The sequence below is a fragment of the Mytilus trossulus genome, chromosome 6 (assembly GCF_036588685.1).
Source record: "Mytilus trossulus isolate FHL-02 chromosome 6, PNRI_Mtr1.1.1.hap1, whole genome shotgun sequence".
Lineage (NCBI taxonomy): Eukaryota > Metazoa > Mollusca > Bivalvia > Mytilida > Mytilidae > Mytilus > Mytilus trossulus.
Window position 1 is genome coordinate 47752667 of NC_086378.1, and position 23644 is coordinate 47776310.

At 32.8% G+C, this 23644-nt stretch overlaps 2 protein-coding genes across 3 annotated transcripts in view; one reads left to right on the forward strand and one right to left on the reverse strand.

Annotated features, from left to right (window-relative positions):
* The window catches only part of LOC134721453 (uncharacterized), a 57929-nt gene extending 55409 nt beyond the window's left edge, over positions 1 to 2520 (forward strand). For both annotated transcript variants that reach the window (XM_063584495.1, XM_063584496.1), the window contains exons 11-12: positions 404 to 454; positions 1344 to 2520. In XM_063584495.1, coding sequence (XP_063440565.1) covers positions 404 to 454; positions 1344 to 1567 — 275 coding nt within the window. In that variant the 3' untranslated portion in view covers positions 1568 to 2520. The remainder of the gene's footprint in view (positions 1 to 403; positions 455 to 1343) is intronic.
* Positions 2521 to 15670: 13150 nt separating this feature from the next.
* Positions 15671 to 23226, reverse strand: LOC134723470 (uncharacterized). The gene is made up of 4 exons (XM_063587074.1): positions 23153 to 23226; positions 22355 to 22420; positions 17109 to 17168; positions 15671 to 16743 (listed from the first exon to the last, which is right to left on the reverse strand). The coding sequence occupies exons 1-4, from the start codon at positions 23184 to 23186 to the stop codon at positions 15914 to 15916; spliced, it is 990 nt and encodes a 329-aa protein (XP_063443144.1). The 5' UTR covers positions 23187 to 23226; the 3' UTR covers positions 15671 to 15913.
* Positions 23227 to 23644: the final 418 nt, after the last annotated feature.

Here is a 23644-nt window from a genome sequence, read left to right on the forward strand (position 1 = left end):
TTTTCTGCTCTCTGATTGGACTGTTGTATCTCAATTTATAAATATATAAACGCTTTGTTAGAATTGTCGCTTGACACAAAAAAAAATCGCAATTGGAAGGGAACATTATTAAAGCACTTTTTGGACAGTTTTTCAATATAACAATCGTCAGACGAGCAAACTTTTATATAGTCTCTTTACTAGATAGCTATTATATGGTTTGATATCAATATACTTATTGTGCACATGTAGTCGATTGTTAAATAATTCGGAATACACTGCATTTTAACTACATAAAGAGAAATATATATGATTAAAGATTTTTTCGATATGGTTTAGAAAAAAACCATTTATTTTATCATTTACTTTCCATATGGACAGTTGAAGCGATAAATCGTTTTACAAATTAAAAAGTTTATTACAGAAGAACAGAACCACCATAGGCCTGTCGCAACGGTATTGGCTCAAGTTCATGGTATGTACTGGAAAGTTGTATTGAAAAAAAATCTTTGACATTTTCGCATACGTTGTTAAATTTTCGGGGTACAAAGTGAGATTACTTTCCCCGTAAATAAGCATATCTCGAACTTAAGCTCCTCCCGGTAATCAAAAAACCTTTTTTAATACAATGGATTCTTCAAAAATTTATGATTTTGAGCACATGTATAGCTCCATCGGTTTTTACACATTTATTCTATGTACCTCTACTTTCAAAATAACTACAAATGGTTAAGCTCAGTCATTTGTAAAAAATAGAAACATGTCCAATATTACTACACAGAGAATTATGTGTACCCCCAACTTTTGAGTTCCTTTCTTTGAGGCGCATTAGTGAACTTGACCCATCTAAACAGAAAAGCTATAATAAATAAAATTCTGTAGCTGTAAGTATTGCATCATGAAGATATCTATTTTAAATAAGCGACATTCTTCACTGTGCGTGCCAAAAGGTTTCAGTAGCTTATGTCTAATAAAACCAATGGTAACTCTTCAGGTGTAAGGCTAATTTTACTGGAGTTTCTGATCCTCGCTGATTCAGAAAAATTAATAGAACTATTACAGTTGAAATTATTAAGAGTCTTTATCATTTTACACATACTTTGATTGTTCTCCTTATTGATTTTTTTTTTAATTTCTACTACATTTTACAAAAAAAACTGCGAAAGTTTACAAAAATTGCAGTTTATAAGTATTTTCAGTTTAACGAAAATTTTGCAGAAATACCAATACGACCAAATGTTCTTATTTACTATGACAATAGTATTCGATATATTTTATAAATGTAATATGATAACAACAACAATAGGATGATAATTTTATGATTATATTATAATATCTATAATAAAGTTTGAATTCTATTTCAGATCAACCTCGGCAGCCTTCTCTTCCTTTGTTAAATGAACAACCATATAATGACGATCAAGGGCGTATCGTAAATGGTCCAAACTCATTTTCCTTACAAATGCAAAATGGACATATGAACCATGTTGGAAATAATGGGGTTCCTCGAGGAGTGCTGGTTGTTGACAGTCTTTCATCAGATCCTTATGATCCCATAAGGCCCTCTGATGAGTCAACGTCAAGCTAACGGTGCATTTCAAGACATGGCTTTGTATTTCATTTCGTTTTGATAAACAACAACCAAACATTGGTATGCTTGACAAATATGTCTTGTAGTTGATTTTGAGATGACAAAAAGGATGGTATAATATATCTATACTAAAAGGAGATTAAATACCAAAGTCATACGTTTATATTAGACAATAAGCTTTTTAGTGAGAATACTGCCTATAACATAATATAGAACACGATTGATGTATTGTTCTTTGCTTAATATCGAGTAGTGCCACTACAGAACTAAGTACAATTAGGAAGAAAAATTTGCCGTCCAACAGGGTGCCTCCAAAGCTTTCTGAGACTTGTTGCAAGGATTCGAGTACCATGCAGATAATAATTATACACTGATATAGATTATCAACCATTTTAATTGCTATAATTACTTTCAAATCGGATATGACGTTTTATATCTGTTATATTTGTTAACGTGATTTGTACTCTTTTGACGGATGCAGAATGTTTGTGTAAATTTGGACTATAAAACAAACAAATGAAACTATAAAATTCATTCCAATCGAATTGCATGAGTTATCATCGGTAAAGATGTAGAAGAAAAACAGCAAACATTAGAATTTGAAAAAGTGGGACATGTCGATTGCATCAAATTTGATGTATAACGGTTGTGTAAAACAATATTTGTTTTTCTCATTATGACGATATGCGTATTTTTACAATGCAATTCGTGAGGTTGACACTTTTCTGTTAGTCATTTATTGTTTTATATGAGTATACCAAATAATTCTTACTCATAATTGTTCAATGTTTACATGTTTTTGCGTAAGAATTCTGAAAATGACATTATTTTCAATTATGACCTGTGAATCGAATACAGCATTATCATATCTACATATTTTTTAAATAGTTTTTTTTTTAAATATCACATATAAAATCAAAATTATGACTCTTATATAGACATAGCAGAAATGCAATAATGAAAGACAAGAATAAACAAAATTACTATAACACAATTACACATTGTTGAGATATATATATATATATATATACCGAGCCACGTCAAAAAATGAAAAAAATAAAAAAAATAAAACTAGTATCTCAATTGTTTGTCTTTAAAAGTGATGTTTTCGTAATGCACTTTGTATGACCTTTCGATTGATATACAACAAGCATACCTTCTGAAACTTTTCGTTTTTAACACTTAATGACCTCCATCCGTCTTCATTTTTGAGATCGGAAGTATAATATATATAACATAGAGTAGATTAGCTTTCATTTGATATGCGACAACGACATGTTCTAGAATTTGTTTTTTGCACTTAACAACCCTATCCAACTATTTTTTGGAGGTCAGGAATTTGATATTTCAAATGTACACATCCTGACCTTTCATTTGATATACAACAACCCTATCTTAAAAGAATATTTATTTTTTGCACTGAATGACCCCACCCAACCAATTTTTGGGGACGTCGATTTGAAATTTGAGAGTACTATTTTTTATCTTTCATATGCGACAACCCTACAATCTGAGAAATTAGATTTTGAACTAAATGACCCCACCCTTCCTCCTGGGATAAAAAAAAAAGGTTCATTTTTAAGTAGAGTTTATTAAGAACTTCTATTTGATATATCAGATGACCCAATTTGACAAAGTGCCAAAAATGATGAAATATCAACTATATATTATATAGAACTTATGAAACTTACAAAGTCAATGACAAACTTGAAATTTGAAATTGATTCTTTGGTGGTTTTTTTCAATGGAATGATTTTGGTATTTGGTCAAACATATACCTATGATTACCTCTTTAATTTCTTAAACATTTTAAGTAGTGAGCTGTTGTCGATTCAGAAATACATGCCTTCGCTCGCAAAATTTCAAACTGCATTTTCTCTTAAACGACAAAAGATATCTCACATCTGTTAAGAACTGTTAATAGATATAGGAAGATGTGGTGTGAGTGCCAATGAGACAACTCTCCACCCAAATAACAATTTAAAAAGTAAACCATTATAGGTTAAAGTACGGCCTTCAACACGGAGCCTTGGCTCACACCGAAAAACAAGCTATAAAGGGCCCCAAAATTACTAGTGTAAAACCATTCAAACGGGAAAACCAACGGTCTAATCTATATAAACAAAACGAGAAACGAGAAACACGTATATATTACATAAACAAACGACAACTACTGTACATCAGATTCCTGACTTAGGACAGTTGCAAACATTTGCAGCGGGATTAAACGTTTTAATGGATCCAAACCTTCTCCCTTTTTCTGAAACAATAGCATAACATCACAACATAGAAAAACATACGATAAAATATCAATTGGCAGACTTAACTCAATCAAAAAACGTATGATTACACAATGAACGAATAAATTTGATCTGCGATATCTGAATACAAATGCACAGTTAATAAAATATTAGAGACGAACATTCATGACCAAAAAGCTAACAAACAAATTCAAACACACTGAGAAATATTTAACCAATCAATGTTCACTTTAGAAAAAAAACGGTTTTTATACGACCGCAAATTTTGAAAAAATTTTCGTCGTATATTGCTATCACGTTGGCGTCGTCGTCTGCGTCGTCGTCGTCGGCGTCCGAATACTTTTAGTTTTCGCACTTTAACTTTAGTAAAAGTGAATAGAAATCTATGAAATTTTAACACAAGGTATATGACCATAAAACGAAGGTTGGTATTGATTTTGGGAGTTTTGGTCCCAACATTTTAGGAATTCGGGGCCAAAAAGGGCCCAAATAAGCATTTTCTTGGTTTTCGCACTATAACTTTAGTTTAAGTTAATAGAAATCTATGAAATTTTGACACAAGGTTTATGACTACAAAAGAAAGGTTTGGATTGATTTTGGGAGTTTTGGTTTCAACAGTTTAGGAATTAGGGGCCAAAAAAGGGCCCAAATAAACATTATTCTTGGTTTTCGCACAATAACTTTGGTTTAAGTGAATAGAAATCAATGAAATTTAAACACAATGTTTATGACCACAAAAGGAAGGTTGGTATTGATTTTGGGAGTTTAGGTCCCAACAGTTTAGGAATAAGGGGCCAAAAAGGGACCCAAATAAGCATTTTTCTTGGTTTTTGCACCATAACGTTAGTATAAGTAAAAAGAAATCTATGAAATTTAAACACAAGGTTTATGACCATAAAAGGAAGGTTGGTATTGATTTTGGGAGTTTTGGTCCCAACTGTTTAGGAAAAAGGGGCCCAAAGGGTCCAAAATTAAACTTTGTTTGATTTCATCAAAATTGAATAATTGGGGTTCTTTGAAATGCCGAATCTAACTGTGTATGTAGATTTTTAACTTTTAGTCATGTTTTCAAATTGGTCTGTATTAAGGTCCAAAGGGTCCAAAATTAAAATTAGTTTGATTTTGACAAAAAATGAATCGGTTGGGTTCTTTGATATGTTGAATCTAAAAATGTACTTAGATTCTTGATTATTGGCCCAGTTTTCAAGTTGGTCCAAATCTGGGTCCAAAATTAAACTTTATTTGATTTCATCAAAAATTGAATAAATGGGGTTCGTTGATATGCCAAATCTTACTGTGTATGTAGATTCTTCATTTTTGGTCCCGTTTTCAAATTGGCCTACATTAAGGTCCAAAGGGTCCATAATTAAACTAAGTTTGATTTTAACAAAAATTAAATTCTTGGGCCTCAATGATATGCTGAATCTAAACATGTACTTAGATTTTTGATTATGGGCCCAGTTTTCAAGTTGGTCCAAATCAGGATCTAAAATTATTATATTAAGTATTGTGCAATAGCAAGTCTTTTCAATTGCACAGTATTGTGCAATGGCAAGAAATATCTAATTTCACAATATTGTGAAATAGCAAATTTTTTTTTTAATTAGAGTTATCTTTCTTTGTCCAGAATAGTAAGCAAGAAATATCTTATTGCAAGATTTTTTTTTAATTGGAGTTATCTTTCTTTGTCCAGAATCAACTTAAATCTTTGTTACATACAATATACAATGTATATTCACTTTTTACTTCCAACTGATAAATTTAAATGATCTTTACCATTCAGTGATAACAAGCAGTTTTTTTACATCTTAATATTTTATGATGTATTTAAATGAGTAGTTATTGTTGCAAACTTCATTAGAATATTTTAATTGAGATTAGTTTTGGAATAAGGGAAAGGGGGATGTGATTAAAAAATTGTGTTCAATTTTTCTCATTTGAAATTTCATAAATAAAAAGAAAATTTCTTCAAACATTTTTTGAGAGGATTAATATTCAACAGCATAGTGAATTGCTTTAAGAGAAAACAAAAATTTTTAAGTTCATTAGAACACATTCATTCTGTGTCAGAAACCTATGCTGTGTCAACTATTTAATCACAATCCAAATTTAGAGCTGAATCCAGCTTGAATGTTGTGTCCATACTTGCCCCAACCGTTCAGGGTTCAACCTCTGCGGTCGTATAAAGCTACGCCCTGCGGAGCATCTGGTTTATAATCTTGAAGGTTATACAAATGTTGTAAGAATAAGTGAAAAATTGAAGATATTACAAATAATCAAAGCTGGTGTACAGACAAGATCCATATAAATAAAAAATAACAAAAAAGCATTATAAACAGTATCAACAGGTCGAATTAACAAGAAAATACGATTTGAGAGTACTCGCAGTTACTGACAGCTAGTTAAAAGCCAAAACCAATTAATAGTAAAAAAAATCATGCATCAGAGACTAAAATCGACTAAAACACATCACAGGGATTTAGTATTTTAACGTCATTAATAGTCAAAGAAGACATGACTTGTGCAATGCCAAAAATAAATGTATCGACAGGTAGTAGTATAGTGAAGAGCGACTTCTATAGAAATAAAAGTTAACGTGTCTGTGTCTCTATACATCTCGCCTCAAAAGATAATGAAATTTAGTTATGTTTTAATTTTCTAATGACAAAATCAATATTAATGCCAATGTGAACTATATTCAGAGATCTAATTACAATATTGGTACGATAACCCTTACTTATAAGTTTGTTTAAAGGTTCGATGAGTTTACCAGGATCACATAGTGATTTAGTTTAAACATATTGATTTATAGTGGATTGGGAAACAAGTTTTGCAACTTATATTAATCCCTTTCCACTTTGCGGGTGCGAGTGCTGCCTTGTAGCGGCATTAGCCTACTCTTTTTCGAAATCTACAAGGGTGTCTTTAACGTGCAAGAGATATGGCTCTCTCTTAACACGGGTCAGCCATTTATCGTCCCCGTCCGACGGACTATCATCGTTTCCTCAAGACCATACTCGCAAATGGAGTCAAGGGAAAGCCGAAAATTGAATTCCTGAAATTTTCATCCCAAACGGGAATCGAACCAGGAACCTTTGTGTTAGTAGTCCGATGCACTAACCACTACACCACGGCACTTAGTGATTTCCTCGCTTTAAGTACAATATTACCATAAAATTTAGGATGTGAAATACCATTTTTAATAAGCTTTCTACAGGTATAGCCAAATTTACTTATCAAATCTTTGTATCTGTGAAAGAATTTAGTAAAAGTTTTAAGTAATTTATGGTATCGAAATCCCTGACACAACAATTTACCAGTGATGCATTGATTACGTTCGTTAAAATCTAAGACATCAGAACACACACGGGCAAACCGAACGAGTTGCGATATATAAACACCGTATGATGGAGCCAAAGGCACATCGCCGTCTAAAAAAGGAAAATTAACAATAGGAAATGAAAAATCGTCTCTTTTGTCGTAAATTTTAGTGTGAAGTTTCCTGTTTGAAATTGAAATGTCTAAATCTAGAAAAGGACAACTGCTGCTGTAAGCACATCTAGAAATTGACAATGAAGGTCGGTTGAAGACAAAACTTTACGACAAAAGAGATGATTTCAGCTTTCCAATTGTGAACTTTCCATTTTTGAGTAGCAACATTCCAGCAGCACCTGCATACGGGGTATATATCTCCCAATTGATACGATATTCCCGTGCTTGCATTTCCTATCATGATTTTCTTGATAGAGGGTTACTGCTCACAAGGAAGCTATTAAACCAAGAGTTCCAAATGGTGAAGTTGAAATCATCCCTTCGTAAATTTTACGGACGCCATCACGAGTTGGTTGACCGTTATGGAATAACCATTTCACAAATGATATTGGATATGTCCCTTACGTCGTAACTACAATCCCCTTCCCTTTCATGAATTTGACCTACCGAATTAGACTATTTACCGGATTTGTAATCACATAAGCAACACGACGGGTGCCGCATGTGGAGCAGGATCTGCTTACCATTCCGGAGCACCTGAGATCACCCCTAGTTTTTGGTGGGGTTCGTGTTGTTTATTCTTTAGTTTTCTATGTTGTGTCATGTGTACTATTGTTTTACTGTTTGTCTTTTTTCATTTTTAGCCATGACGTTGTCAGTTTGTTTTAGATTTACGAGTTTGACTGTCCCCTTGGTATCTTTCGTCCCTCTTTTAAGGTGTAATACCACCATTGATTTTGCCCTATTAGTCTTTGTTAAATTTGCACTTTTCAAAAAATTGTGCAGAATTTATCTTTGTTTCAAGTAAGAAATACTTGGCATGAGTAAAGTTTTACCCTGTTCAGTTCTATAGAAAAATTTTCTCATAACATTTCATTGCATATAAGAAAATAACCATCATCGGAAGTTAACCAATCAAATTTCTCTTCTTATTCTATGTGTGCACAAGGTTTAGTCACCATGTAACCTCAAGATTACAAAATTTTCTATAAAAATCACAAATAAAAAATAATGGTGTTTAGAAATACCCAAGACATATGTTTATGACCCAGAAATAGTTTTACTGCAATAAAATGTAGGATTAATTACCTACAACTCAATGGAATATTTTTTTAGACCTACTTTCGTATACAACCGGATATGACATACCATGATTTGGTGGTATTACACCTAATATTAGGTGTAATACCACCATTGATTTTACCCTATTAGTCTTTGTTAAATTTGCACTTTTCAAAAAATTGTGCAGAATTTATCTTTGTTTCAAATAAAGAAATACTTGGCATGAGTAAAGTTTTATCCTGTCCAATTCTATAGAAAAATTTTCACATAACATTTCATTGCATATAAGACAATTACCATCATCGGAAGTTAACCAATCAAATTTCTCCACTTATTCTATGTGTGCACAAGATTTAGTCACCATGTAACCTCAAGATTACAAAATGTTCTATAGAAATCACAAATAAACAAGAGGCTCTCAAGAGCCTGAATCGCTCACCTGGTAAACAATGCCTTATTGAACATATTGAACCATGCCAGGCAGACATGTACAGCTAATAATTCTTCAATATTACAAATATATTTGACTTACTGTTTATAAATAAAGAAAACGAGACCAAAACACAAACACTTAAAACTTAGCAATGAACCGTGAAAATGAGGTCAAGTTCAAATAAAACCTGCGTAATCCACATATAGATCATAAAATATTTCCATACACCAAATATAGTTGACCTAATGCATAAAGTATTAAAAAAATTGTGAAAAAATTGTCATTAAAGGACAGTAACCCCTTAAGGGGTCAATTGACAATTTTGGTCATATTAACTTATTTGTAGATCTTACTTTGCTGATCATTTTTGCTGTTTACAGTTTATCTTTATCTATAATGATATTCAAGATAATGACCAAAAACTGAAAAATTTCCTTAAAATTACCAATTAACTGACAGCAACCAAACAATGGTTTGTTTGATTCATCTGAAAATTTCAGGGCTGATAGATCTTGACCTAATGAACATTTTTACCACATCTCAGATTTGCTCTAAATACTTTCGTTTTTGAGATATAGGCCAAAAACTGCATTTGACCCCTATGTTCTATTTTAAGTAACAGCGGCCATGTTTTTTGACGGATCAAAAATCGAAGCTTACACTTTGTGCAGGATAATCTAAAGAACAATCCTGCTATGTTTCATCCAAATCCATTCAGTAGTTTCAGGAGAAGATTTTTTAAAGTTAGCAAATATGATGAACAAATTGTGAAAAATTGCCATTAAAGGACAATAACCCCTTAGGGGGTCAATTGACAATATTGGTCATTTAACCTATTTGTAGATCTTACTTTGCTGATCATTTTTTGCTGTTTACAGTTTATCTTTATCTATAATAATATTCAAGATAATGACCAAAAACTGAAAAATTTCCTTAAAATTGCCAATTAAGTGGCAGCAACCCAACAATGGTTTGTTTGATTCCTCTGAAAATTTCAGGGCTGATAGATCTTGACCTAATGAACATTTTTACCCCCTGTCAGATTTGCTCTAAATGCTTTCGTTTTTGAGATATAAGCCAAAAACTGCATTTGACCCCTATGTTCTATTTTAAGTAACGGCGGCCATGTTTTTTGACGGATCAAAAATCGAAGCACACACTTTGTGCAGGATACTCTAAGGAACAATCATGCTAAGTTTCATTCAAATCCATTCAGTAGTTTCAGAGGAGAAGATGTTTGAAAAATTGTTAACGACGACAGACGACGACGACGGACGCCAAGTGCCTTTTAGGCCAGGTGAGCTAAAAATAATGGTGTTTAGAAATACCAAAGACATATGTTTATGACCCAGAAATAGTTTTACTGCAATAAAATGTAGGATTAATTACCTACAACGGTCAAACTCAAGGGAATATTTTTTTAGACCTACTTTCGTATACAACCGGATGTGACATACCATGATTTGGTGGTATTACACCTAAAAGGATGGATGGTTGATCTGCATTTTGGCAGAATTTGGAACAATTCCAAAGTGCATAAAATATATGATGCAATACCAAACTCAAGAACCGGAAGTCGTAGAGACATGGGTCTACCACCATTCAACTCAGGACCACTTGGCCTTCCACATATCACAAGGTCAAGGTCATTGTATACTGTGAAGGTCAAGGTGAAATTTTATCATGACCTGTCATTGACCTCAAATTGAAGGTCTTGAATTACTGATAATCTTTGCAATTTATAGTAGGTTGATATATGTCACCTTTTAAAAGATATACACATGTTACTATAGTTTTAAGAATTATGTTGTAACTTTTGAACAGACAGTCGGACGTTTTGGGGCTTAATGTATAAAATGTAGAGCACGTTGAGAGCAACATTTTATACACAGAATGTATGCAGTAAGCTCTTTTCGTTTTCTTAACATGAAAGCTTGAAATTGCGGCGTATTTTTATAGCTCACCTGGCCCAAAGGACCAAGTAAGCTTTTCTCATCATTTGGCGTCCGGTGTCGTCGTCCGGCTTCGTCGTCGTCCGTCGTCGTTAACTTTTACAAAAATCTTCTCCTCTGAAACTACTTGGCCAAATTTAATCAGACTTAGCCACAATCATTATTGGGGTATCTAATTTAAAAACTGTGTCAGGTGACCCGTCAAACCAACCAAGATGGCCGCCATGGCTTAAAATAGAACATAGGGGTAAAATTTATATTTTGGCTTATAACTCTGAAACCAAAGCATTTAGAGCAAATCTGACATAGGGTGAAATTGTTTATCAAGTCAAGATCTATCTAATTTTCAGAGGAATCGAACAATTGAATATACAAATAAGTCAACCTTGACCAAAATTATCACTTGACCCCTTAAGAAGTGATTGTCCTTTATAGTCATTGTTTAGCATTTTTTTGTAAATGTTTGTAATCTTATACAAAAATCTTCTCTGAAACTACTGGGGCCAAATTTTACCAAACTTAGCCACTTTTTTTAATTTCTTCACATGAGAATAATGTATAATTATTACTCTGAAACCAAAGCATTTGGAGAATTTGACAAGGAGTTAAATTGTTAATCAAGTCAATATCTATCTGCCCTGAAATTTTTAGATGAATTGGACAATAGGTTGTTGGATTGCTGCACCCCAATTGGCCATTTTAAAAGATATTTTGCCGTTTTTGGTTGATTTCTTGAATACTATTATAGATAGAGATAAACTGTAAAATGCAATAATGTTCAGCAAAGTTAGATTTACAAATATGTCAACATGACCGAAATGGTCAGTTGACCCCTTTAGGAGTTATTGCCCTTTTTAGTAAATTTTTAACAATTTTCCTCAATTTGGTAAATTTATGTAAATTTTTACCAAATAATTTTCTCGGTTACTAATGGGCAAAAGTCATTATAGATATAATTGTAAGAAGCAAAAACACATCACCATCACCAAAATACAATTTTGCCATGAATCCATTTGTGTCCTTTGTTTAATATGCACATAAAACCAAGGTGAGCGACACAGGCTCTTTAGAGCCTCTAGTTTGGAAAGCCATAGAAACAGGTTCAAACAGACATGTTTTCTTAAAATGTCCTGTACCAAGCCAGGAATGTGGGATTTGTTTTCAAATAGTCCTTTGATGTTGGCGTTTGTTTTTGTAGAAGTTCACTGTTTCTGTAGCTATTTTTTACTCTTATAATTGATGTGGTTTTTTTACATTTTGTGACTCTGATTCGTTTTAGTTGAATCGATTTATGACTATTTAACAGCGGTGTACTACTGTTCAACAGATGCATTAAAACTGCTTGTATTTGATTGCTTGATTGAATAATGGCGTCAGCACACATGTAAGACAGAGACAAAGTGTGTGAAAGTAGTACAATTTAGTATCGTATAGATTAAATTATTGTTTTAAATTATAAAACAAATTTTATTACATCATACATAAATACGTAAGTGAAAACATCAACAAAAAAAAAGTAAAAACACAAAAATACCGAACTCCGAGGAAAATTCAAAAAGGAAAGTCCAAAATCAAAAGGCAAAATCAAGTCTAAACACATCAAACGAATGGATAACAACTGTCATATTCCTGACTTGGTACAGGCATTTTCTAATGTAGAAAATGGTGGATTGAACCTGGTTTTATAGCTAGCTAAACCTCTCACTTGTATGACAGTCGCATCAAATTCCATTACATTGTCAACGATGTATGAACAAAACAAACATACTCAAAGAGTAAAAATGTCAAAAATAGGGGTACAGCAGTCAATATTGTGTTATCATCTTAATATCACTATAAAAACAACAAATGTAACGAAGAATCACAAAAAGGCGTATACATCAAATTTAACATACTCATTTTGCTTTTCTCGTACCACTTAATTTATGTATATAAAGTCTACCCGTAAAGGAAAGAAGGTTTTTATTGCTGGTGTAAAAATGCGCGTTTGAAATTCGTACAGGTGGACATAAAAATAATTTTGTCGTTCAATGTATGAAGGCATAAATACTTGCATCACAATAAAAACAACAAATGTAACGAAGAAGCACAAAAAGGCATACATCAAATTAAATATACTCCTTTTGTTTTTCTTATACCACTTAATTTATCTATATAAAGTCTACCCGTAAAGGATAGAAGGTTTTCATTGCTGTTGTAAAATTGCGCGTTTGAAATTCGCACAGGTGGACATAAAAATAATTTTGTCGTTCAAAGTATGAAGACATACATACATGCATAGTCATGTAAAGTTGATATAACAAACAACAGACTCAACAGTAAATGTAATAATAATAGATAAATAATGTGTGGTTCAAAGTATGACGGGATACATAGGTACAGTATCACGTCAAATGTATAACATAAAAAAACAGACTTAACAAAAAAAGTATTATTATTGAATAAAATAATTTTGTCATTCATAGTATGTCAAGATCCATAAGTAAGGAGTAATTTAAGTAAATGAAATAATTTTGTCGTTCAAAGCATGATGTTTTTATATAACCACAGAGTCAATTCAAAAGAATATCTCGAAAATTGACTTAACGGTACAAGTAATATTAATAAATACTAATAAAATAATACTATAACACGTTATTACGATGATAACCAACGTCAGTACGCAAAATCTATACTTCAAGATCATCTTGTATTATTTGTGAAGTTGATACGGAATATTTATCAACGAGTTCTGGGTATCTTCCGATGAATTTTTTTAGAAAAAGGACGAGACGTTCTTTGACATACTCCTGGTTCATCAACAATATAAATTGTAACTTATATCCATGAATTGTTCTATGTATACAAATTTCAGGTTCTTTTGCATTTACATAGTAATGTACGCCTTGTTACAAGTGTTAAAAGAAACAAACATGTCAAACTAGAACATATGATGATATAAATTAACACTGGTGGAAGTCTTTTAGGTCCTGTCAAATAGAATTTATATAAAAAAAAATCCAATAAATATAATGTATTCATTTTGATATTTACATAAATTAAAAAAATGGCTACATATGTTTGATCATTAGCATTTTTAACAACTAAAAGATAGAATTTACCTGCACATACATATGAAAAAACTACTTAATCTATAGTGCATATTTTTCATGTCAGTGTAAGGGTGTAAGTACATGTGTTTCTTCCTTTACATATTTCAATTCCTTAAAATTGGGTACGGCAGACATGCGTTTCGTCTTCAAAAGACTCATCAGTAAAGTTCGAAATATTTCATCAAAAACAAATTTGAATGTCGAACGCACTATTGTGTCAAATAATGTTTCACAACGATGCTTGGCATCATGTAAATATAACTCTGTACGATTAGAAAATTTCTCTACACCCAATTTTTAAATTGTATACAAGATCTTCTCATGTATTCAAACTGCTTACAACCACTTTATCTGAACTTTGGTGGATATTGTCTCATTGGCAATCATACCACATCTCCTTGTTATCATATTGTTTGCATTTAATTTGAGAGAACTAAAACGTACAAGTAGTTTTAAAGCGTACACAACGAAACCATATTAGGGCTAGGAGGTGAGCAATTACTATGAAATAACGATATGAATGAACCGCTGCATTAAGTCATCATTTCAAGATTAATGATATTAGATAATGAGTTTGTGATTTTTTTTTAAAGATGCTATGAAAACCACAGTCGTAAATGCATCTGAAGATATTGACAAATTCTGTAGGGGAGAAGAGGGTGGGGTGGAAGTTAGGCTTAGAGTTATCACATGTTACTTGTAATTAAAGAAATTGAAAAACATAAATATTAATAAATTTATGAGAAAATGTGATACAAAAATATCATTCCATGCAGGACAAGACATATAAAAGCTAGGTAATTTTAGATAATACTATATTGTAACCATTTCGGTTTTTTCAATTTTGTTTTTAAACAATGTTTTCCATGGTAACAGCCTAGTTTTATTCAGTGCTTCTAAAGTTTATTCATATTGCTTAAAGTAAAATTCAAAATTCAATTATTAGACATAATTTGTAGATCGAGTATATATTTTCCAATATTTAAACGAAATATCATAACATTTTACACTTCACACATCATATATATTACAAAATCATAACAAATAAATCACAAAGAGCAGATAATCTATATGGAACAAAAAGTCGGCATTACCATGTAATCCTCTTCTACCCGACTCGCTTCTTTATTCATAAGAGACTGATTTTATACAAGAACTTCTTATATTCAAAAATAAAAATTGAAGTTGCCATTTTTCTTTTAATTCACTATCCGCTAAATATATGATTATTTCTCTATAGATAATCAAAACTTGGTGACTTTGTTGGACGTATATTTGCCATCAAACTTGATGTGAAGAATACACCAAATACAGTTATGTATGTCTCATATCTTGACTTACCTCAAGAAATTAGACAATGACAGTATTGTGAAGCAAACCTTTTCGACAAAGAGATGATTTCAGCTTCAAAATTGTGAACTTTCTTTTTCTATGTAGCAACAAAGCATTATGGGGTTGCTGCTCACAAGGAAACTTTTAAAAAATCAAAAGTTACAAGCAGTGAAGTCAGTATTATCGCTTATGGAAGCCTTCAAAAGTTTGTTGATCGTAAAGAAACTTATGCAGTGAAGTCAGTATTATCGCTTATGGAAGCCTTCAAAAGTTTGTTGATCGTAACGAAACTTATGTTTCAGAGATGCCGATAGATATGTTCCAATTGTCGTTACTATCCCGTCCCTTTCCCCGGATGTGACCTTCTAAATAAGATTTATCACCGGGTTTGTACTGAAATGGTCAACACACCGGGTGTCACTTGTGAAGCAGGATCGCTTAACCTTCAAGAGCACCGGAGATAACCCAAAGGGGGTCGTGTTGCTTAGTCGTAAAAGTTTTCTATCTTGTTTCTTGTGTACTGTTATTGGTCGTTGGTATTTTTATTTCAGAGTTATGGCGTTTTCATGGGGTTTTTTTTCGACTAATGACTTATTAATGTCTCTTTTGGTTTTTTCTCCTTTTTTATTTTATTATGAATATTTAGAATCATAAATATTGTTTTAAAAACCGTTCTGGTTCTAATTATTTCGGCAGCAAAGGTAACATATTTACAAATTTCAATATCTTGGTGGAACAATACAAGTATTGTAGTCGTGAACATCATTTTTATCGATTCTTGAAAGATTTTCATAAGGATTGATTTGTCCGTCATCATTTTGTAGTACGATATGTGGATCGCGATCGACTACCGGACTTCCTGTTTCTGATAATTCAGCAAAGTTTACCATCGACAAAGAGTCTTCTTTGTTTGGTTTGCAATAAACATATACTTCATCGTGACTGCTCAATCGTTCATTACTGAGTTCACCTGCACAAAATGCAGGAGGAAAACTGTCTAACGCATCGATGTTACGGATACTCTTATTCACGGAGGCTTCAGAGTTTGTAAGTTCTTTGTGACCAAACTCATCTGTGTAAGAATCAAAATCAGAAATGTTCTCATCTTTCTTTGATGCTTCTCCATATTCTGGTGAAGAAACTTTATGCGAACTATCAGATTCGCCATTTTCTTTTGAATGAAGACAAGGATTGATGTAAATGTTATCGGCAATGACTTCTAAGTACGATCTTTCAGACGTTGCAGAATTGTTATCGGACTTATTTTTATGGGGATGTGCTGCTCCAACAGAAATTTCTGTCTGTAATTTTGATACATTTGGGATCATTTCGCTTTCGCATATGGATTCGTAATTTGATGAGAGATCTTCGATATCTTTAGACGCATTGTGTGCATTTTCATTTACAGTTTTGTCTAGCTGCACATTCAAGTGTCCTGTTTTGTATTTGTGAATAATACAAATGTTACATGTTACTGACAAGCACAACACTAAGACAAGACCACCAGCTAACAGGCCATAGTACACTAGCTTTTCTTTGGATGAAAAACCTGTATGTTAAACAAAACAATGAAGATAATTTGTAAACTCATGTAACAGTTTTGTTTTTGCTTTGCTTAAAAAATTCTAAGTTTACATTGTTAGATAAACAAACACTATCGTAACGGATGTAAACTACATAAATATGGTCTTATAATATAATGAAATTGAGTTCAATATTGTATTAAAAATATACAAAAAATAGGTCAGACAATAAATAAGTCAATGAGTTTTTGTAGACTTTTGTTTGTCTATTGTCATTTTAATTTGTTTTGCCGTGTTGTTGTCGGTCTCACTTTTTTTTAAGATTCCACATTTTGTTTATTTAGCATCTGTTTAAGGTAAATGATTAATACATACTAAAGATCTATCTTACCTGTTTCTTTTCTATTTGTATCGATGGCTTCATTGTGAATGCTTGTTGATGGCTTGATGTCTTCATATATAGAGAATATAATATATCATTTGATTAAATATATCCTATAACGCAATAGAAGTCGAAGCGTTCAAACGAACATTAAATACCGGCCCGTGCGCGATTAATAAGAAAAACGTTTAAACGTATACTTTTGTGTTTACTTGTGACGAACGGCTTATGAAGTATAAATGCAATACTAGAACACACCCGCGAAATTGCGGGTATATATAGCTTGTGGACTGTTGTAGAATGCTTTTTTTTGTAAAAGATAGTATGTATGGGAAATTTCATAAAAGGTATCAACAGCCTTCTCCCTCGTTCAAAAGTCCGATATTTGTTTCCTATCATTTAAATTCAAATATTTTAGTGTGATTGGCCTCAGACCACAATTATTCTCCTTCTTTGCTACAATGCTGCTTTTGGTAAAAGTCAAATAAAATAAACAATTTGCACCGTTTCAAACATGAAATAAATCTTACTGCTTATATATAGACCATTATTAGTCTAAAATATGCTTCTAGGACAATTCGTCAGTGTTTTTTCTTCTTTTGAGAGCCTCATTAAGATGTCAATGGTAGGCTATGCATCATGTATAAATGACTAAGGCTAACTTGAGGGGTGGTTGGAGGGGTCCTGATCCCGAAATCCCACGCTTAAAACCATGAAATCCAGAGATGCAGAATTAAAAGAAATGCATATCCCGAAATCACGAATCGAAAAATATATTCCCGGATCCAGTAAGGATCAATCCCCAAATCCTGAGCTTAAAAACACACGATCCCGAAGCCCCGTAAATTTCTCGCCTACTTTTAATCTCTACCTTACTTTCATTTTTGCCAAATCACTATTTTCCCTTTCAACAATAAATCTTATGCCCCATTTATGGACATTATGTTTTCAGGCTAGTCTGTTCGTCCGTCCGTTCGCTCGTCCGTCCGTCCGTCCATGTCTGTCCCGTTTTTGATCGAGGTAGTTTTAGATGAAGTTAAGCATGTTTTACTTATTTTAATATATATGCAAGTGGTATGACCCCTCCAATAGTAAACATCCCTTACAGAACTGAAATGTTTGCAGCAGATCTGCTGCAAACTTGCTACAGGTCTGCTGCAAACAAAATGCATGCAGGAACCCTTTGAATAATGTTTGCAGATGTTTGCAGCTACCTTTTTTGCTGCAAGCTTGTGGCAAGGTTGCAGAAACAAATATGTTTGCAGTAAGATTGCAGGAAAAACTAGAATATAAGGGATGTTCGCAGCTAGATTGCAGGAATCTTTGACAATTTTATATGTTTGCAAGAGCATTGCAAGAAACTACATAAAACGACTGAGCATGCCTATTGGTAACTTTCTAGAAGATAAAGATTTGAAATTTGAAAAAGGTTGGTGATGTTTGTGTCATGATATATATTAGTTTTCATGGAGGCATTATAGTTTGGCAATTAACAGATTAGTTTTTAAAGACATAATTTGTTAGTACATATTCATCGTAGAATGTTAACTTATGAAACTCATTCCCACCACAGATATCTGCATGATGTTTGAAATACATTTTCAAATAATATGTAACCATGCAATATACAGTTCTCCCTCCTATGCTCAGAGATTATAACTTACAAAATATATGCCAGTCTAGTTGAATTTTGTGACAATTTTAGTATACAATCATATACATGTAAAAAAAAAAAAATCTGTTTAACTTAAATTTAAATTAATGCATGTAATTCATTTGAAAACCTACTTGGAATTATTTTAGCTTTTTAGACTTGTTAAAATGTATAAACTTATGCTATGATAATTTTTCAAATCATAAAGTAATTGAAGTATTTTTTTGAATGGATGGATGTAACATAACTTCTTTATAATTTGCTGTGTAATATAGATAAAATCATGTGTACACAACATGAAATTGGTTAAGTGTATAACAGATTGTTTTGAATAAAAATGTTTGCAGCAGGTCTGCAGCAAACACGCAGAAGAAAGATTAATTTGCATCAATATGTTTGCAGCAGGTCTGCGGCAAACACTCATTTGCATATAAATGTTTGCAGCAGGTCTGCAGTAAACACGCAGGAGAAGGTTTAGTTTGCATAATTATGTTTGCAGCAGGTCTGCAGCAAACACTCATTTGCATATAAATGTTTGCAGCAGGTCTGCGGCAAACACTCATGTGCATGGTAAATTGTTTGTAGCAGACCTGCAGCGTATTTGCAGCAAACACGCCGCAAAAACGGACTCTATGTTCGCTGAAAGTCTGCAGCAAGTTCGCAGCAGACTTGCAGCAAATGTTTGCAGGAGGCTGATTTTTTCAGTAAGGAATTTCAAAGAAAACAGTAGACAGAAAACAGAGAGTCTCTATATATTAAAGTATCATAATCGTAGTTTACATCTATACTATTAAACGAGAATACCTCATTTTGGGTGTCGCTTCTCTTCTTTCCACAATAAATTAATCATCATGCCTCTGTGACCTATGGATACAGTGCATAATCGCATTTGTCATCCATTCATATGATTATTCAGATTGAGTTATTTTGGGTGAAAAACGAGAAAAAAGACTTCCGGATATGTTTCCGTCATTGGGCGAAATTTTAAGTCAGATTAGACTTCCGGTTTGCGTTTTTCTGTATACTTTGAACATACATTAATACTACGAATACAGTGTATTTTCTGTCTTATATCCGTCATTGGGCGAAATTTAAGTCAGATTAGACCACCGGTTTACGTTTTTCTTTTTACTTTAAAACAAATACATATACTACGGATAAAGTGTATTTTCTGTCTGATATAATTTTCAAGTTTACTATCCAGTCACAGGGTTTATTTAATAGAGAGGGTCTGAATAATATATCAATGACCGCTGTGGATCAATTATTAAACTGAAAATTGACTGTACAAAGAAAATACACTTTCGGTACGTCTGGAACGGGTGTTTTTAAGATCAAAATTTCAGGATTGATCATTTCGGGATCCGGGATTTCTTTTTTCGAATTTCGGGATGTCGAGATATTTAATTTGTATAATAAATTCAGAACCTCGGGATTTCATGTTTTTAAGACCGGGATATTGGGATCAGGGCCCCCCGCAGTGGCGGATCCAGAAATTGTCATACGCAGGGGCCCGTTGACTGCCTAAGAAGGGCCCGCTCCGGTCATGCTTCAGTGATTCCCTATATAATTAAGCAACGAATTATTTTCCAGAAAAAAGGGACGGGCGGGCCCCCTAAACCCGCCTCTGCCCCGAACCCCCTTTAATGAATGTTCATAATATACAGATAAGCGCTAAAATTATTCATGTGTCATTAGAATTAATAGAGAACACAAAAAAAAGGATTTTTTTGTGGAAAAAGAAGGCTAGAAAAACAATTATCCTGCCCCTAATTGCCTATGAAAAAAAAAAGATGTGGTATGAATGCCAATGAGACAGCTCTCCACAAGAGACCAAGATGACACCGAAATTAAATTTTAAAGGTCAACTTACGGCCTTCAACAATAAGCAAAAGCCGATACTGCATAGTCTGATATAAAAGGCCACGAAATGACAATGTAAAACAATTCAAATGAGAAAACTAACAGCCTTATTTATGTTCAAAAAATGAACGAAAAACAAATATCACTAAACCACTGAATTACAGGCTCCTGACTGGAATGTTCATAATACATGTACACTAAATATATGTTCATAATGAAATTAACAGAAAACAAAAAATGGGAATTTTGGAAATAAAGGAGGAGGGTTAAAAAAAACCTTTTCCTGTCCCAAAGCATAATGACTTTTGATACTTTTCCTGAAATTCTCAAGTCATTAAATCTTTTACAAAATTCTTCCTACAACACTTTACATCCTTTCAAATACGCTCTGAATGCCCGCGATTTCGCGGGTGTGTTCTAGTATAGATAAACGCGAGAAGGAGGTATAATAGTTGTGGTTCATGCGATCTAAGCCCCATGCTATGGAGAACGCTCTGATTGGCTTATTTATTTTTCATAATTTAGTTATCTATCATACGATTGGTTGTATTTGTGCATCTTTCAAGCCGGAAAGCTAATCTATGACTTAAAGTTAGTCCGATGACGGATTCATATCCGGACTCCTTTTTTGTCGTTTTTCTCCCAAAATAACTTAATCTGAATAATCATAAGAATGGATGACAAATGCGACTATGCATGTTACCTATAGGACACAGAGGCATGATGATTGATTTATTGTGGAAGGAAGAGAAGCGACACCCAAAATGAGGTCTTCCCGTTTAATAGTATAGATGACATAGAGCTCGAGAACCCATTTTGATTCGGCTTAGCGTTTCAAGTATTTTCAAGTTTCTTTAGATCTTTCACACATAACATTGGAACAATTATTACTATTGATACATGACATTAGAAAGACATTGGCAAATATTTTCACTATACAAATGTATTACCTCAAATAAGTAAGACGTTCTGTTTTATATTGGCCGATTTACAGAAATATGACAAAACAAATCAATGCTATGAAGGTTTGTGTCTGATACTCATATGAGGAAATCGTAGTCAGTTTAGTTGAGGTATAGGGCTAGCGTGTCGGTTGGCTGCTGGCGGTCTGTTGTTGTTTATGTATTATTGTCGTTTTGTTTGTTTCCTTTGGTTACATCTTCTGACATCGGACTCGGACTTCTCTTGGGTTGAATTTTGGTGTCCGTGTTGTTGTGCGTTTACTTTTCTACATTGGCTAGAGGTATAAGGGGAGGGTTGATATCTCATTAACAGGTTTAACCCCGCCATATTTTTGCGCCTGTCCCAAGTCAGGAGCCTCTGGTCTTTGTTAGTCTTGTATTATTTTAATTTTAGTTTTTTGTATACAACTTGGAGTTTAGTATGGCGTTCATTATCACTGAACTAGTATATATTTGTTTAGGAGCCAGCTGAAGGACGCCTCCGGGTGTGGGAATTTCTACATTGAAGACCTGTTGGTGACCTTCTGCTGTTGTTTTTTCTGTTTACCACTATTTGAAATAATTTTTGACAACCAATTAAATAAATTGTTTATGGGTTTTTTTTTGGCAGAGAAGCATAAAGTTGACGATAATGTCTTAAATAAATGTATTGAAAAGCCCCCGAAAATATATCAAATGCAACGACTGAACCTTCAAAATGTGAGGAGAGACACTGTGAAATAACGATAGGAAAAGAGGTATAACACAATCCCATTAAAGAATCTAAATATACAAACCTGTCAGTCTTTGAGTTTGTATGTCAGTACTTACAACAGTTTCACTCACAGTATTGTAAAATGATCCTTTAAATATATTAAACAAAAGTCGTAGTAGAATATAAACATATCATATATACCAGGACTAAATTTTATATATACACCAGACGCGCGTTTAGTCTAGAAAAGTCTCATCAGTGATGCTCGAATCCAAAAAAAGTTAAAAAAAAAACTTCTGTTGCCTTTATATATAAAGCGTTGTTGTTTCGCTTTGGAATTTATAATGTGTTATGAACAACTAAACCATATCCTTTCGTTCTCATAGTGTTCCTTAAACATATGACTCAGTCGCTGAGAAGGGAGCGTAAACTTATTTTTATCACTAATATTCATATATCCCTAAGCCAATACATAGGGATTGTAATGGTAAAATACTGACTTATTGTGCGTGACGTATTTATGGAACAACATCCATTACCGATTCAAGAGGAACTTAAGTTATCCTTTCGAAATATCATATCTATATCATGGTTCATATGATAGACATAAAGACAAATTAAATCATATTTAATAGTGCAAAGAACCATTTTCAAGAGTTATTATAAATCCAGCAGCATTAATTGTTTTCTAATTGAATTAAAATTGAAATAAAAGTATTGTATTATTCTGAAATTTAACATTAGAACATATAATAACAAAGATACATCATTTCAAATAAAAAGGGTTGCGTTTTCAAACAAATATATCTTGATGGACTTGTGAGTAAATGTTATCTTCAACATGAAATTTTAGTTTAATTTTGAAATCAATTTCACTTACTATTTGTTGTGTTTTGAAGTTCTGTTGGTGACATTTTATCTGTTATAGAATTTATAGTTATAGTAGATAGTACTTTGGCTAAAATCATATGAATATTTGTTATTCCGTTGTTGTTGTTTTTTATTTCACTCATAATGCTTCATGTACATTTATATAGAGTTAAAATAATTCACAACCTATTTGACGTTTGATATTAGCGATGTTATCATCTCCTTTTACATATCAGTGAATGTCCTTCACATGATGCTTCATATAGAATTAAGTTATGAACCTGATTGTTTGACTTCGGAATAGAGTGAGAAGTATTTTTCATTTTTCCAGTTTTTAGGCGATCATTGTAGACAATATACCACTTCTTGTTTATCAATTCCTCTTCCATTTTCAACTTACAGCTCACAGGATGTGACAAAAGGTTTGAAATGGAGGATACTAAACGTATGTACTTTTTGATAAATTTTAGTCCTCAGTCGACTGCCACGATAGATTATATAG